At 38.5% G+C, this 15,246-nt stretch overlaps 1 protein-coding gene across 1 annotated transcript in view; it reads left to right on the plus strand.

The window, feature by feature from the left end:
* The first annotated feature begins 1,706 nt into the window (after positions 1–1,706).
* LOC148329521 (protein spire homolog 1-like) overlaps positions 1,707–15,246 on the plus strand; it is a 30,235-nt gene continuing 16,695 nt past the window's right edge. The window contains exons 1-4 of the mRNA XM_088306890.1: positions 1,707–2,286; positions 4,821–4,849; positions 12,484–12,720; positions 12,814–12,939. Of these exons, the coding sequence (XP_088163016.1) occupies positions 1,959–2,286; positions 4,821–4,849; positions 12,484–12,720; positions 12,814–12,939 (720 nt within the window). The 5' untranslated portion in view covers positions 1,707–1,958. The remainder of the gene's footprint in view (positions 2,287–4,820; positions 4,850–12,483; positions 12,721–12,813; positions 12,940–15,246) is intronic.

The following is a 15,246-nucleotide window of genomic DNA, read 5'->3' on the forward strand; positions in this document are numbered from 1 at the left end:
CTTGTATGGACAGTTTGCACAGCAGACTATTTTAGTATAAATGGTTCAAACAAATAAGTAGACTCAACACAGAAAAGCCCACGATGACACACATTCAAACCCATCGTGTCTTGAGTCAGCAGTGCTACAACTCATTCCCTTCGAATTTCTACTACATAATCCAGCAATTAGAAATACACTGTGTCTTTATTGACATTTTATCCATTTTCCCAAAATGTTTTTTTCCACAGTTGATTAGGAGCAAAAATGAAGGTCTAGCTAACTGCCATCTCATTCCGAAACCATGTCATGTTTTGGAAAAGCATTCTGCTTTTTACTTTGCAGAATGTGTCCAAGTTGGTTACTGATAAGATTTCCTGGTAGGTAGTTAAACCCCTCTCCAAAATTATTATTATTCACTTTTTCCATATTTTGTCATGTTACAGCCTCATCCCAAAATGGAATACTCCCCCCCCAACAAAATTCTGCACACACATCAACCCATAATGACAATGTTGAAAATATATAATTTTTACAAGTTTAATAGAAAAAAATACCTAAGACATGACATGTACATAAGTAGTCACTGAAACCTTTCCACAATACTTTGTTGATGCACCTTGGCAGTATTTACAGCCTCAAGTATTTTTTATGATGCCACAAGCTTGATAAACAATTTAACACAAGAAATTTTCAGACTTTTCAAAGATGGTCGATAGAATTCAAGTCTGGGCCACTCAAGGACATTAACGGAGTTGTCCTGAAGCCACTCCTTTGTTGTCTTGGCTGTGTGCTTAGGTTCATTTTTATACTTGATTATAAAATGAGGCTGTAACATAAAAAAATGTGCTGCATGTGAATACTTTGCGGATGTGCTGTAGTGAGATATTCCTTCAAGTTTGCAAAACCGCAAATTGAAAACAATTGGCTTCAATAGCAGAACATGATGTTGGAAAAGATAAATTTAAAAAGGTTTTAGTGGATAAGATATAAGAATATGTCTTCAACCATTGCCAACAGAATGCTTTTTGTAGCTTTTACCACAGACTCTTTCAGTTGTAGTTTCAAAAGGTTACAGCCTTCATGGTTCAAGTGTGGAAGTCAAACACGCCGGTCTAAAACCTTGCCCCACCACTCCTTGCTCCTGATGAACTCCTTCAGTGTGTTTTTGGTATTTATTCTTGCTGCGTGATTCAAACAATTAGGATTGTTTCAGGCTACCGAGCTTGCTGATTAGCAGATCGTTTGAATCAGATGACTTGGAGTAGGAAGAGATCTAAAACAGGCAGGATATAGCTCTTGAGGAACCAGAGTTCCTTACCCCTGATCTATGCCAATGATGTGAAACAATGAAATCTCTTCCACTAGATGGCAGAAGGTACAGTTAACCTGGTATTAACCTGTTGTCATTTTGAATAATAGCTTTGTGTTCAAACAAGCACCGATTTTACATGAAGTACATTAGTAAGTACATTGAAATACGCTCATCATTATTTCAAATGGTGACATTTTTGTTTTGCAAGTGTGCTTTGCGATTTTTCTCCTCGAAAATGTGTACATTGCTCAATAATGGTCTGGGAAACAATGCAATATAGCAGTTTAAATGTTGGACTATTTTGTTGATTACTTTTAACAATTAAATAATTTAAAAAAAGACCGCAAGGGTGGGGGTGGGAGACGGAGATCACGTGATATTGAATGAGCTTTCCACTCAGTGATTTAAGTAACACATGCACAGCTGCTCACACTGAGCAAAGTGAGGTGGGAGGCTTCAGCCACGCATCGTCTTGTGACTATCTGTATCAGAGACTTGGGCGGGCAAATAGAAGAAAAGCTATCAGCGCATCCAGATTGCTGCCGGTGAGCCACAAGGAGGATGTGAGGAAGCGTCAATGCCTCCTCCAGGTTAGCTCACGTCCATCGGCCTGGCCTGCTCTCGCCACCGGGCCTCCTCCATCCAGCGCTGAGAGAATGAAAGGATGGCCGAGCATGGAGGCGGGCTGCAAGGAGGACTGACGGATGCTGCGAGGCAGCTCGATGAGCATCAGCACCACGCCACGATGACTTCCACGGAGGACGCGCGTGCGGATGATCTGTCTTTAGAGGAGATCCTCGGGCTTTACAGCCAGCCCATCAACGAAGAGCAGGCTTGGGCCGTGTGTTACCAGTGCTGTGTGACGCTGATGAAAGAACAGCGGAGAAGGAGATGCTCCACCTCGGCAGTGGCTTCGGCGAGAATATCAGGACCAGGAGATGTTCACATTGCTAAGGACGGATCGGTGCGATTGCACAAACAAAGCTGTGAAGGTAAACATTTTACTTTAACTTAGTGGACGTACGTATATAGGCATGGTTTAATCACCGTAAATATTTGATCGCCTTATGGTAACTTATCGTGCATTTGGGGTATCATGATACCAAGTGACATCTGTGAGTAAATAGCACGCATTTTATTTACATCTACATATACAGACATGCTATTAACTTGAAGTGTCATGCTTAAATCAGCATGACCATTGACAAAGGAGCACTCCCCCTCCCCCCAATCCCGTGGTGGTCTTTTTTTTTTCAAAATAACTACAAAGTGTTCTTTGAATTTCCACTGTTTATTTTTTTCACAATATCCTTTGCGCTAATGTCACGTGTTAAGGATCATGAGGATTTCTCATCCTCTCACCCTGTTCTGCCGCTTCATATCAGATCACAATGTTCATTGCTCAATAGGCTTTAAGCGGACAAAGCATGTGATTATGCTGGATGTCTGGTTGCTGATCAGATTCAGGGCAAGGTGTTTTCATGGAGTACAAGTTACACACCCTCTCCCAAGTACCTCATTCATGGTGAGATTCGGTTAATGCGCAGTCACAACATGCCCCTGCTAATCAGTCTATATTTATAATTAGCTGTATTAGGCTGCAGATACGGGAATTTATGGCATATCATCACCAAACTAAAGTGTCACAAAAAGTGCAGACAAGTTTATTACAGTCATATTACATGGTCATACTGCAAGTCTGACATTTACTGGTACTGTTATTCATTGAATTTACAAACTGTTTGTAAAGGGCCTGCACAGTGCAGATGACTCTTTTTCTGTCTGACTATACCCACTACCACTGCTAACAGTAAAAACACGCACAGGCACACAAACACATCACACAGGCCCAAGCATGTACATTGACGAGCACTCCAATACACAATCTCTATTTCAAAAAGACATACACAGTTGATACCTGTTTAATAATGTTCATATTTTCATCACACTGGTCGAAGTTAACAAAATGGTTTACTAGTTAAATGGCAAGAAAGTCGTACTCTTTCAACCCAATCTGTGATGCAATGCAGTTTGACACTCCTCCAGACTACTACCACAGTAATCGATGTATTGTGAAATTAATCTTTGACAGTCAAGTCATATTCTCTGTTGCACATATTGAAAGAGCTCTGCAATGGCACTTGCATTTGAAATGCTGGGTAAATGTGTAAAGTCATATTTGCACTGGTTAAGTTGGAGATCTTTTGATTCAGATCAGCACCAAAATGAACCAACGCCCCTGTATAGCCTATGCTAAAATGAAGATTGTCTGACAGCCGTAGCAAAGAAAATGTTTAAATGTATTTCAACTTATCTTCCATGTGCTAGCCCTCAACAAAACTTTGTGAATATCAATTGAGAAATGGAGAGTCAGCTAAAAGATAGGATAAACTATTAAACATTTATTTATCAGAGCTCCTGTGGTTCTGATGCCGATAAAGAAAGACCATTTGTTGTAGTCTATTGTTAAGTTACTTGTGTATGTAACAGCCTTGGAAATGCTGCGGGAAAAATATTTAGGTTTTTCATTTGATTCTGAACAGTTTTACAGAGGATGGTGAAGGGGGGGTGTAGCAGGTTCAGTTGGGAGGGCTGAGATTGCAGGGGGTCTGACAAACATGTCCTGTTCTGTAAATTTAAGTGGTGGAGTAAATTCTACACACACTTTACACACTATGGAGACAATATAGGTAATATTTATAGTACAATTTGGAATTTAGTATTGTAAAAATACCTATGAGGAGGATTGTGTCATCACTTAACCAAATCGTACACAAACCCCTCAAAGAGTTGGGGGTAAAATAAATGGATAAATACTAGTAATGTCAAGCGATTATTTTTTTTAAACTAATCACAAAAGAGTTCCGTAATTAATTACAATTCATCACATTTTTATACAATTTTTTGAGAAGCTTGTGACAGATTGTAATTAATGTAAAATCACCAAATATGAAGTATATTTTAATGTAATGACTGTTCTAATAGATTTCTTTGATCCTTGAATAGGATCTAAACAGAGTCATTTAAGACATTTTCTTAGAAACAATTCTCAAAATGTATGCAACACATATCTCATGTTTCTGAAATTAAACTGAGTCAAATAAATTATTTGAAAATAATTTGCAAGAAAATAACTATGATCAACTTTGTTGAGATGTTTTTTTTAATGACTTTTCCATTGCTGTGTCATTAGAGGACTAAATGTCCTGTAGCTTTAAAAGCCAAACAAAGATACTATTTACACACTTAACTGAACATACACAGACCAAGTTTTTAAAACTAAAGGTAAAATTGTTGTGATGCAACAACAACTACACAACACTCTTGTCAGATGCATTAGTAATGTTTTTACCTGCCGTAGTATGTTTTTTACATTTTTTTTTTTTTTATAAAGTTACACAAAAGGACACATTTTCCACCAACCGGACCGTATATTAATCAAAATACTGTATATATTTCTTTTAAGTTTAATTGAAAGTTGAATTATCGACTTCTTAACGTGACACGTTTTCTTTTTATCCTACAGTTAAATACAACCCCAGCACGCAGATAAAGGTGAGTAACTGTTTTAATTATTGAAAATATTAGCTGTTTTCTGAACTACTATTTATTTTCCGGTCATTTTAAGCATAGTAGTTAGTTACTGGCAGGTCTTACCTCTTTTAATATCAACCTTAATACATTTATATTGCAGCGCTTTTCTGTATCATACGCCAAATGCTCACAACGGATAAATTATTAATTTACTCTCACATTCACACTTTGGTGGTGGTTAAATGCATCTGCAGCCACAACTGCAGGTTGACAGAAGCGTACGTTCCCTCCGTTCAACACCAAACATTCACACCCAGCCCTACCGCAATGTTTCTTACCCAAAGACACAATGACACATGACTAGGAGAGAGTGGGAATCCAACAGTGGACCCTCTGGTTACTGGGCGAGCTTCTCGACCTCTGATCCAGGCTGCCCATCCTTTTAAACCTTATTCTTGATCAAAATGGTAGTTAAAATGTGACACAAATGGATTTTAGTTTCAGACTACTCCTATACAGCCAAGATCAAAAGGAACGCATTTACAAAATATCCACTAAGATTTATTTTGCTTGAGTTTCTATAAAATAAATAAAAAATAAAGCACCATGCAAGCTCTGAGGGCAAGGGCAAGAGCTACTGTTTTAATTTCACTTTGTTGGTAGTTTTGGGAGCATAATTCCACAAAAAATATGCAAACGATATGTGTACATTTTTGGGATTTGCGGTACAAACCCAAATTGGGTGTAACATTTTTGTTCCCTTTTACACTGTATTGAGTTCTTTTCAGTTTGCGATATTTGTGACGAGGTAAATATTTAGGCTAATCTGAGAATAATGACAACGACCCATTTTTAGCCATCTCAGGTCGTCTCTCCTTCCGACTGAAAATAACATCACAGTTGCTCAGGGCTCAGGTAATGACCAATCGCAGTTCACATCTTTTCTGAAGCTGAGCCAAACTGTTGCCGTTTTTTTTTAACTTTCTAGACCTGGATTTTACTCCTTTGTAGCGCCAATCTGCTAGTTTTAAGCGACTGCCGCAGCAGTGCTGCCGCAGCACTATCATGGAAGCCAAAATATAAGCAGAGTTGCAGTGCTGGCAGATTAGAATTATCAAATGGTGTTACCATAATTAGCTTCTTATCATGTTCTAATAATAACTTGTCAAGATGGTGTTTGTGTTTTCTGCTGTCATGTGCCACTCTGTGTAATTTGGCAGATTTTTATCTTTTTTTTTTCTCTATGTGGGGTTATGGTCAAATTAGCCAGTGGTGGTTGTAGACCAAGTAATCAGAGCAGGTTTTGATTGGATTTACAGATTAGCGTAGGATAACAATGTTAACTTTTGATAATGGCATTCACTTTAAGAAGTGGGGATTGTGTGTAGTCATTGCAACACATGTAAGAGTGATGGCGATGCTTTAGGTAGGTTTGGTGCTTTTCACCAAAGAACATATAGGATGGAATTTCTGTGGTTTGAGGAGCAACAGATGACATCTCTTTTTCTTCTACTGCTACTACTACTTAGTACATCACACTCATGCACAGCACAAACAGTGTATCTACTTTGGTGAAGAACCACTGCTAGTCCAGTGAACTCTAAAATAATTAGATTTTTCATACTATTTACAATCAATATTTACAATCTTCTCTTTGACTCAAACATTCAAGAAATAAATAATAATATATAACATACCATGTGTGCCTTGTAACCCAGTAGTAGATAAACTGAAGATAATAAAAGTTCATCACATGACAAAACGCTCTTGTCCATCTCTACAGCGATCTCTCTCTGTCTCTCTCTGGCATACGTGACCCAAACCAGAAGTAATTGTTAACTAAATATTCTCAAAATAAATGATTTCACCCAGATTTAACTGACAACCATAACCATGCAAGTTTATATGCTAATGTATACACCTAGATAAAATAATAGATTCCTGATGTCATGGCAACCAAGCAAAGGTAATATGCACGCCAAAGCCTCTGCAAAGTTGTGAAGCCTAACGGTGTTGATATTTGACTTGAATTTAATGCCACTTGAAAGATAAAGCATAAAAGTGGTGGTAAGAACAATTCTGACACGAGTATTTGTGAAACGCATTAATGACGGGACGTCATCTGGAACAGGCCAATATATCAAATGACGACACCAAGGCTACATCGTCTGATTCCTCCAAAACATTTCTAGCTCCTCCCTTCTCGATGGAATTTCTAGGACCTCGGAACGTCCAATTAGTGGAATGAGATGAGCCCATAGTCAATGCAGTCTGCTGGCTTTCTTTAACACTTCAGTACAATTCTTTGCTTGTAAAATTGTAAAACTTGTAAAAATCCCTTTCTTTTGCTGAACAAAACAATCAGAACTAAGAAACCTTTACAGGGATTTTCCTTGTATTCCTCTAATAGAAACAATTCTCAAAACTTCTCGCTTATAGGTTAAGTTTTGTCCACCACCACCAAACTCCACCAACGTTGATTTGGAGGCCCCTGAAGGTAACATGAGCAGAGTGTTTTGCTCTGAGACGATACGCCAAAGACGTACAACTAATATGGTATTTGAATTTGGTTTTGCAATGTGCACAAATTATTTTGGATTTCTCCAGTGTGCCATCAAGCAATTTTTTAAAGTGAACGTACATCTTTGTCTGACGTTGTGCCAGTGACTCTCCTTGAAGTTTGGCTGTAAAGTGAGCAGAGGTCAGCTGCCACAGGAACTAAATAAAACTGACTTAACCGAGTTAAAAAAACGTATGCTTTATACCAGTTTAATTAATCTCCAAAGGTAACGATGAACTTTTGTGAGCCCTAATTTGCATATTAATCGCCCACAATTGTGCACCATTTGCACACACAATCATGGGTGCACCCGTTTAGTAGATCCGTTTACACATCAGTGTGTTTGTGCGCATTTTTTGCAGTCAGAAATGGTTGTTAAATCAGACTTTTTTGTTGTGCCTATACAAACTGTACAAATAAACAATCAGATTATGTTTATTTCAAGACAATACTTTTCACACTCCTTTTCATGACGCGGGATCACTTTCAAGTTGCTCTATTTTATATTTCCATTATACACACAAAAACTCCAAGTTCGAAAAACAACACTTTATGTCCATATAACCTCAAAGAATGTGAATCCTTGATGTAATGACTCTCAGATGATGATCTTCATTTTGTCTTGGAGGCAATTCCACAAATTGTCCTTGAAATTGTTGGTCAATCCCACTTTTTACTTATGCTCACTTTCCCGTTCGCTTATATGGAGAATTTCCTCATGTCTGTTGTTGCCCTTTTCGCTGCACCTTGAGTGGTCATTTGATCAAATGTAATAATTGAGAATTATGGGTTTTTTTTCCCCATTGCGCTTAATATCTCATGTCTCTTCTGTTGTCCCTTGAAATCTCAGCTGTGGAATTGAGAAGAGTTCCATTAAACTTTCACATGTGGCAATCATACCTCCTTAATGGTTTCTGCGTCGAGGAAAAAGTGAAATTGGTTTGCGCTATCTGACCTGAACAAATTACAGAACAACTCAGAATTTAGTGCAGATATTTGGCTTCAACATTTGTCACCTGTGAAATCAATGTGAGATTTACAACTACAACCTGAGATACAAACAACTGAACAACTGTGTTGTCATTTACAGTCCACAGAGGAGACAAAATGGCCACCCCCTCAAATGGCTAAAAACAAGTGGATTTTGCTGCTTAATTCCTATTCCACAAACATAATCTCAATCAGAATGCCATGTTTCGATTAGTGAAGGCGTATGAAACGTTAATTGCAAAGAATTTACTGGACTCCCCCTTAAGGTCAAGGCAGTTATTTGCCAAAGAAAATGAAGGTCGGAAAAAAAACGAACCTACTTTTTCTCCGCCTGGGGAAATGACTTTTCTTTCCGTCTCATGATAAAGAATCTGTCGAGAAATGTTCTACGCAAACAAGTCAATAGAATTTGTTGTCATCCCTTTTTGGCACCCAGCCTATGATTTGCTTGCGAGAATTTTATTTCTACCAGTGTAACAGATTAAAGTGTAATGTAATCAAGAAGCATTTAGATTTGCCAACCATGGATCAATCAATGTTCTATACTCCTCTCCTCATTAGTTTTGGGGAACACGGCCCACCTTCAACTGGTTGGCAGTCAATGTCCGGGCACATATCAATAAACATTATTACTCACATTCACACCTGACCTACGGCAATTTCGTGTTTGATATGTTGTGATGTGGCAGGAAACCTGAGTATCAGGAGAAAAGACAAAGAAACAAATAAACAAGTGAAGTTAATTGAGTTGAGATCTAGTACGTCATCCACAATCACATTTCAACTGTCAAATTTTAGTAGCTGTTAAGACTTTAGTCAATTTCCCTCAAAGGCAATCTTTGCGATGTGAATTTGGAGGTTACGCTGTACAAATTACAACATGGACATGAAATGTTCACTGACATGGCTTTTGTCTTTTCATAAAGTTGCACTGCTGCTGATCTAATTCCTGTCGTCACTACTCAAAACAAAACAAAAAAAAAACATTTTAAATGCCAACCTAGTTTTTAACATCCTTTAAATCTTGTTGGTTGGCTTCATTGATTCCAATTAGTTTTCAATCAACAAATTTTTTTCTTCCATGTTTTTAAGAATGGCAATAAATGCATCACTAAGTGAATTTCCAGTTTCTAACTGATGTCTGTGTTTTGCATCAGCAGAATATTATTACGATCTTTAATCACTTGGTTTGGTTTCAAGTTTGTACAGAATATCTCTTTGGGTCATTCTGACTGTTCAACACAAATAAAGTTGTATTATATTGTATTTCCTGGAGTAGCATTGACAGTGTATTCTTAATGTGATGCTGGTAACGCTATCTTGTGACGCTTTGATGATTTATGTTAAAGTAATAGGCAGATCTGTTTTGAATTAAATCCACAATCGCGATTGCTGAAATGAACAGTTGAGAGGAGGCTGTGGAGCCTTCGCAGGACAGAAGCAGTCAAGAAAAATAATAAAAGGCCAAATCTCAGCCTTTTCACTTTGCTTTCTCGTAGCGACAATCATGTTTCAGTCCATCTGATGTTACTGTTGCTTGTGATAATGACGGCAACAGCAGCAGCTGCTGCAAATCTCTTTTGGTTGCACAGCTTCATCCTTCACCCAGTTTTCTTTTTTTTTTTTCCCGTCGCTTTTTCACCACATTATTCCGCTTGGCTGGTTGGAAGTCTGAGAAGCACTCACTGAGATTTTTAAATGCGGTGTGATATGCTTGGTTGGGTCGTCGTCATGTTCAGAAGCCTTGAAATTACAGTCACAGTTTGCAGTTATTTGTCAGAAATACATGACTTCATTATTTTGTATTAGAATAAAACTTAAATATTTATTTCAGATGCATTTTTAGGACAGTGTAATTAAAAAATAACATTTGGAATCTAAAGGATTTTTCTTTTAAGGAGAACTGATCAGATGAGTGCCCAGTGATTGGCTGGCAACCGGTTCCGGGTGTTCTCCACCTCCCACCCAAAAGTCAGGGATAGGCACACCTATGACCCCTGTGAGAATGAACCATAATTTTATGTCCGAATGAAAGAGTGCCACAATGAAAGGTCTGTACTTCTCATACGCATGAGAAGTGAAAAAATCATCTGCTTTTGCTGCTGTCCGGATGTTTGCAGATCATTCCCTCCCTTACAGCATGTTGATCTAGTTTTGGAGGTATATTCTTTTATAGATAGAGATAATAATAGGTCTTTCGATCGTAAGTTATACTTTCAATCCAATTTGATCTTTAATGTAGGGCTGTGCCGTGTGGCCCAAAATTCTTACCATAGTATAAATTGTGTTTGTTCATAGTAACAGGATATATTATGATATGGAATTAAGGGGAAACATATTTATAATGAATGATAATCAGACAAATGAATCATTTTCAAGTGTATACACTTCATTAGAGGTGCTAAATTGATCAAATAAATAGCAATAAAACAAATTTGGATAACTTTTATTGTGCAAATCTCAAATCAGAATTAAATGTTAGGCGTCATGCAAAATAGTGCAAAGAAAAAAAATGCGCTCATGAAAAAAGTGCAAGTGGCTTTTAGTTCGTTTTCTATCATTCATTTAAATTACAATTACAGTGCCCGTGGATTAATTAGCCTTTACCGATTATGTTTTCAATATTAGTAAAGAATGCTTTCAATTGGATTAATCAGATGTCAAATATCAAAATTAACAATCAGCAAAAAACATATGCTGATAGGTTGGATTGGATCGTTAATGCACAAACATATTCATGAGGTAAGCCATAGCAATAGCAAAGCATGTTCTAGCCATGGTCATGAATACGCTGACGACTTGGACCTCCCATCTCAGATGTGTTACAGCTGAAACCTTTAGCAAGAGAATTTCTCTTTACACAAAAAATATGTCTGCACATGAGAAATTCTAATGCATCAACTACTATGCAACGGATATCTCAATTTTTGAGCATGGATAGCAGCAAATTGCGGGACTGCATCATAAATAATACTCATCATAAATGAATACATAAGAATAACAGCTATTAAAGAATGGTTTTAGGGGGAGAGCATATTATATCGGCGTGCGTATGATGCTCGATAAATTACGGTGCGTGTTTTACTATTCTCCTGGCTTCTAATAAATGTCTGAAAAGTCTGAAGTGGCTTTTGTTGTGCGCAAGCGAGGGCATTACAGATATAGTAAAACCAATAAACAATCGCTCAAAAATTAATTGTAATATCGTAGAACGAATAAGAAAGTGAGATGAGTTGAGGGTGTGATTTGTAATTTCCATTGGTCCTTGCTTTGGGTTCATTCGGTTCCACTTTTGCTCCCACTCTTTTTGATCACTGTTTATACCAGTTCTTTCTCTTTTCTCAGTGGTCAGGCAAGCAGATTAATTCCCTGTGTGATTTCTCACTTAAGTCTTTTGTCTGGGCCTTGGGATTGCTGCCTTTATCGAGCATGACTCTCTAATTCCAGATTCCGGTGTTTCAAGTACAAATTGTGAGTGGACACAAAAAAGATATTGATAAAATGGCATTTAATGACTCTAAAGATCAGTTTTTATCTATATACAGCACGCAAACATTTAGCTTTCTGTCTACTCTCCATTCACTTATTTACCCTTGTAACGTAATATTTCTTGAGTCTTTTTCTAATAAGATTTCCTTCGTTTTGTGCATGGAATATCATTAATTGAAATCTGACACATCTCCATTGTTGAGAATGACTTTATGCAGAGTTCTTGGAGTAAATAAAAAAAACACAGTGAAATAAGGAATAATGGTTCTGAAATTATATGCCTGCAGTAATGCATAATACATAATACTGTTTAACTATTTGTAATGTAACAAAGAAGTTCAGTGGCCCTTTGGACGATATGTGCATGTGACGTGAATTAGTAGAGCCTGGAAGAATGTTGGGGTTTCTTTAAAAAACAAAACAAAAAAAAAAACTTTCTTTTTTTTAATAAGCAATTTTCATGATATGCCCTATTCCTTGATTTTTATGGGGGGGGCGATTATAGCAAAATAAAGAATTTAATTAACTAGATAGAGCATTTTGAGGGCAACTATCATTATCGGTGTGCAACGACTGTTGGGCGTCTAAATTTGTTGTGTTCTCTGCGCACGTACAGGTGATCGAGTCCCTGGGCATCATGATCTACAAGGCTTTGGACTATGGACTGAAAGAGAATGAAGAAAGGGAGCTCAGTCCTCCACTGGAGCAGCTTATTGACATGATGACAAACATAGCGGAGGCCGAAAGGGACGTCTGCCCTGATGAAGGCTACGAGGCAACTGAGGAAGAAGATGAGGTGGATGACGACCCCGACAATATTTCTAGTGTTCAAGGCTACAGAGGTATCCTCAAGGTACTGTACGTACATTTAGCTGCTGTATTTATTATCTTTGGAGTGTGAATTATTTTTTTTAAAATACCGTTTTTTTTACTCTTTTTCTTGTAGCTATGTATGGATCATCTACCCAGTCAGTCGGATGCCCCGAGTCACTACCAGGCAGTATGTCGGGCTTTGTACACAGAGACCAGGGAATTACGGACTTTCTTGGACAAGATCAAAAGTGCCAAAGAGGTGAGTTGACGTCTATATTATCCCCATCATGGTTGAGGGCGTGGAGAAGTCTGGCCCCTTCACATCAATCTTTACAAAAGAATGATGACTGACCTTTACTTTAGTTATGAAAGACTGAATGACGCTGGCGATAAAGTGCGTAGGCTTTCAGTGCAGGCCTCACGGGTGCTCGGGACAACAGCCGCACTATGAAGCCACGAGTGCACGAGGTGAAGGCTTCATAATTCGAGACTTTATTTTCATTGGGACTGCATGCGGAAATGCTGCCGTATGCCAACGGCATCAGAGGAAACTGTTCAGCCAGCATGCAATCGATTCCCACTAAGTGAGTGAGGGTGTTGATTTAGTTAAATTGGTTCCTCGTCTGTTCATCACCCATGTGCTTGACTGGCGGCCAGTCCCAGGTGTACTCTACCTTTCGCTCAAAGTCAGCTGGGATAACTTCTTGAGTAGAAAACGCATGCATCGACTCAGCAATAACTGTTAAAGATAGAGCTTACAAATGTCAAACTATAATTACGGTAATTAACATATTGTTAACTTATATTGTTTATTGGATATATCTGATTGTGTGAGTGTATCCATTGTAATATCTGTATGAGAGTAATTTACAGAAAGAAAATTCAGTTTCAGTAAAAAGCAGACGGCTTAAACAGTAGCATGACAGAGGCATGCAAATTACAGAGGCTCACAAAAATGTGAACAGCGTATCAGCTGATACTTGAAGGCCCGTGGTAATGCCTGTGAATAAATAAATGAATGGGCTCATCACGGCGCATGCTTTATGAGTCATGCTATGATATAACACTGCATACTCTTAGTCATACAGTACATCTTTTGCTAATTCACTCATGACCGTTGAGTGACTTGGTTTGGAAGAAGCCGCCTTTCTTACACTGCATCCAGTACAGTAGACCAAGAACCTTCTCGTAGCGAATTTAAAATTTTCAATAATACGATATTGTATATTTTTACTCAATTGTACCCAATTAATGGTCTTTGGCAGCACTGTCGATGACTGGTTAGGACGATGGCCTCACAGTGTTGAGGTGCGGAGTTCGATTCCGGCTGCGGCCTTCCTGTGCGGAGTTTGCGTCTTCACCCTGTGCCTGCGTGGTTTTTCTCCGGGTACTCCGGTTTCCTCCCACAGTTCAGAAACATGCAGGGCAGGATGATGGTGGATGCTCTGAATTGCCCCTAGGCGTGAGTGTGAACGTGGATGATTGTTTGTCTATGTGAGCCCTGCGATTGGGTGGCGACCAGTTCCGGGTGTCCCCTGCCTACTGCCCGAAGATAACTGGGATGGGCTCCAGCCCCCTCCTGAGGAGAAGCGGTTCAGATAATGGATGGATGGATAGATAATGATCTCTGCAACCTTATTTTAAGTACTGAAGTTTCCTGCACTGCTTTCTGTCAAAATAATTGACAGATTGATGTGGGATACGTGTTTAATTAATAATTTCTCTTTTACATTGTGTTCACGGATAGAAAAAGGCACCAAACACTGAAGGGGTTAGAGTGTTTATTCGTTTAAAAAATCAATTTCATTGTCAGTTGGAAATGTCAAAAATACGAACAGTGTGGAGTTTGTGTGCATGAAAGACTTTCAATCCAAATGACCAGCAATAAAAAGCAGTGAAACAAACGGTGATCCTAAATGTCTGAACAGTCTGAGGTAGCAATGCAGTGGTGCTACGTTGACGTGCTTTCTAGCTGACAAGCTGAAATGGGTCACAATGAACACAAAGAAACATGTCCGACATAGATGACAGTATCTGTCTGACATGCTGACACTCGGACAAAACCGCCGACTCACTCTGACTTTCCGAACCCATGTTCAGACAAGCACCATCGTGATTACTTTTGGGGCTCTGCGATGGCTCCTTCAATATCTTCTTAACAATTTACCTGATGGAATTAATTTTTTTCCTTTTTATCCCCAAAGTCATGCAATCATACTTCTTGTCTGTTTTCTAATTGATGACAGGACTAGAAATATAAACAGTGTGCAACACTAACGTGGTTGGACACAGGATCATGTCATCATTACATTTTAATTTCCCCTTCACTTCCTGTTAGGTTGTTGCTATGAACGCTCAACAAAATGTTTTTTTTTTTGGTGTTTATTCACCTATTAACATCACGTGAAGGCTTTGCCTTTCGGGCAGCAGTGGTTTGGAATAAATGTTTCCTGTTGGAGTGTGTGTGTGTGCATCTCCGCAGGGTTCCTTCCTGCTATGTGCTTCTAAAACTGCCCTTTCAGTGTGCATAATGCCTGTGAATGAATAGAGGGAATTTGTTGTTCAG

This window comes from Idiotropiscis lumnitzeri, chromosome 10 (assembly GCF_059441095.1).
Source record: "Idiotropiscis lumnitzeri isolate Australia: NSW breed Sydney's pygmy pipehorse chromosome 10, RoL_Ilum_1.0, whole genome shotgun sequence".
Classification (NCBI taxonomy): Eukaryota; Metazoa; Chordata; class Actinopteri; order Syngnathiformes; family Syngnathidae; genus Idiotropiscis; species Idiotropiscis lumnitzeri.